Source organism: Amphimedon queenslandica, unplaced genomic scaffold (assembly GCF_000090795.2).
Source record: "Amphimedon queenslandica unplaced genomic scaffold, v1.1 AMPQUscaffold_11418, whole genome shotgun sequence".
In the NCBI taxonomy this organism is placed as follows: Eukaryota; Metazoa; Porifera; class Demospongiae; order Haplosclerida; family Niphatidae; genus Amphimedon; species Amphimedon queenslandica.
Genome location: NW_003548340.1, coordinates 8,295 through 9,553, shown reverse-complemented (window position 1 = coordinate 9,553; position 1,259 = coordinate 8,295). Strand labels below are relative to the sequence as shown.

Sequence of the window (1,259 nt, the reverse complement as noted above, 5' to 3'; positions counted from 1 at the left end):
ATGTCCCAACGATTGTACAAGTTCTGTTATGCCTCGAGATAGTGTTCCTGATCATTTGACCCAGTGTCCATTGGAGCCAGTAGATTGTGTGTTTAGTTGGGCTGGTTGTAATGATAAGCCATTACGTAAAGATGTAGATAAACACACTGCTGATACTAAACACATGACACTATTAGCTGTAGCTTGTGGACAATTGAAGAAAGAAAATGAACAAATAAAAGAAGAAATGAAAAAAGAAATCGAAAAATTAAAAGAAGAAAATGAAAAAATTAAAGTAATAAATGCTCAAACAGTGTCTCGTCTTAAAGTCATTAATTATGATTCACATCCTATTCTACCAGTCACAGTTAACAAACGTGGTGATGTTGTTCATTTCTATACTGAGCTTGGTGGTCATCATATGTCAGCCGCCTTTCTTGAACCAAGACTCTACCTTGCGTTTCATGTTGGAAAGTTTGATAAACTACGTGCATTTTCCCAGCCTAAAATTCTATTCAAATATGATGGTGATCAGCATGCACAGCCTGTACAGACAAAGTCGTATAGAAAAGTATATAATAATATTCTCACACAGGCAGTAATGAAACTGTCAAAAAGACAAGATGATGGACTAACTTCCATACATATTGTTAATGTTACCAGCATTGAAATTACACTTACTTCTTCTAATGAAGTCACTGTGATAGGGTACGATCCATTCAGTGCTGCAGATTAAATGCTCCTATTGAATTATTAGTTCTGTTGGTATGTCTCGGCATGGTGAAGGAACATTGTCCCTCAATGTGTGTTTATTTTGCTCGAGAGTACCAATAATGTGAACAGTTTTAGCTCAAGTTATGTATGTAATTAATTGCTAATTAAATAATGGTGTTTTTTGCATAACTTTAATAAATTCTTGTAATGTTATTAAACCAGTTCCATCTCTATTGGCTTCAGTAATCATACTATCAACATCATCTGGAGACAATCTACATAAATTATAGAGTGATAAGAGGAACACACCAATGGTATCTAATTACTTTAATCCATAATTCTTTGAAATAGCCTGCAAATCTTTAGCAGATAATTTACCATCACAATCATTGTCTAAAAACTGAAAAGCCTAACAAGAATATCCTCCATTGGTAATTGCAAACAATAGTCAGTTTACTTGTTCTATTTCTCCATAACTATCATAAGCAGAACCGGTGTATAAAAGTGGCCAAATTGAAAATTCTTTGTCTTTCATTTACCTTATTTGATTCTTTCAGCTACAGTAC

At 33.8% G+C, this 1,259-nt stretch overlaps 1 protein-coding gene across 1 annotated transcript; it reads right to left on the bottom strand.

The window, feature by feature from the left end:
- Positions 1–799: 799 nt before the first annotated feature.
- Positions 800–1,228, bottom strand: LOC109589341 (caltractin-like). The gene is made up of 3 exons (XM_020005442.1): positions 1,151–1,228; positions 1,020–1,102; positions 800–968 (listed from the first exon to the last, which is right to left on the bottom strand). The coding sequence occupies exons 1-3, from the start codon at positions 1,226–1,228 to the stop codon at positions 854–856; spliced, it is 276 nt and encodes a 91-aa protein (XP_019861001.1). The 3' UTR covers positions 800–853.
- Between the last annotated feature and the right edge of the window lie 31 nt (positions 1,229–1,259).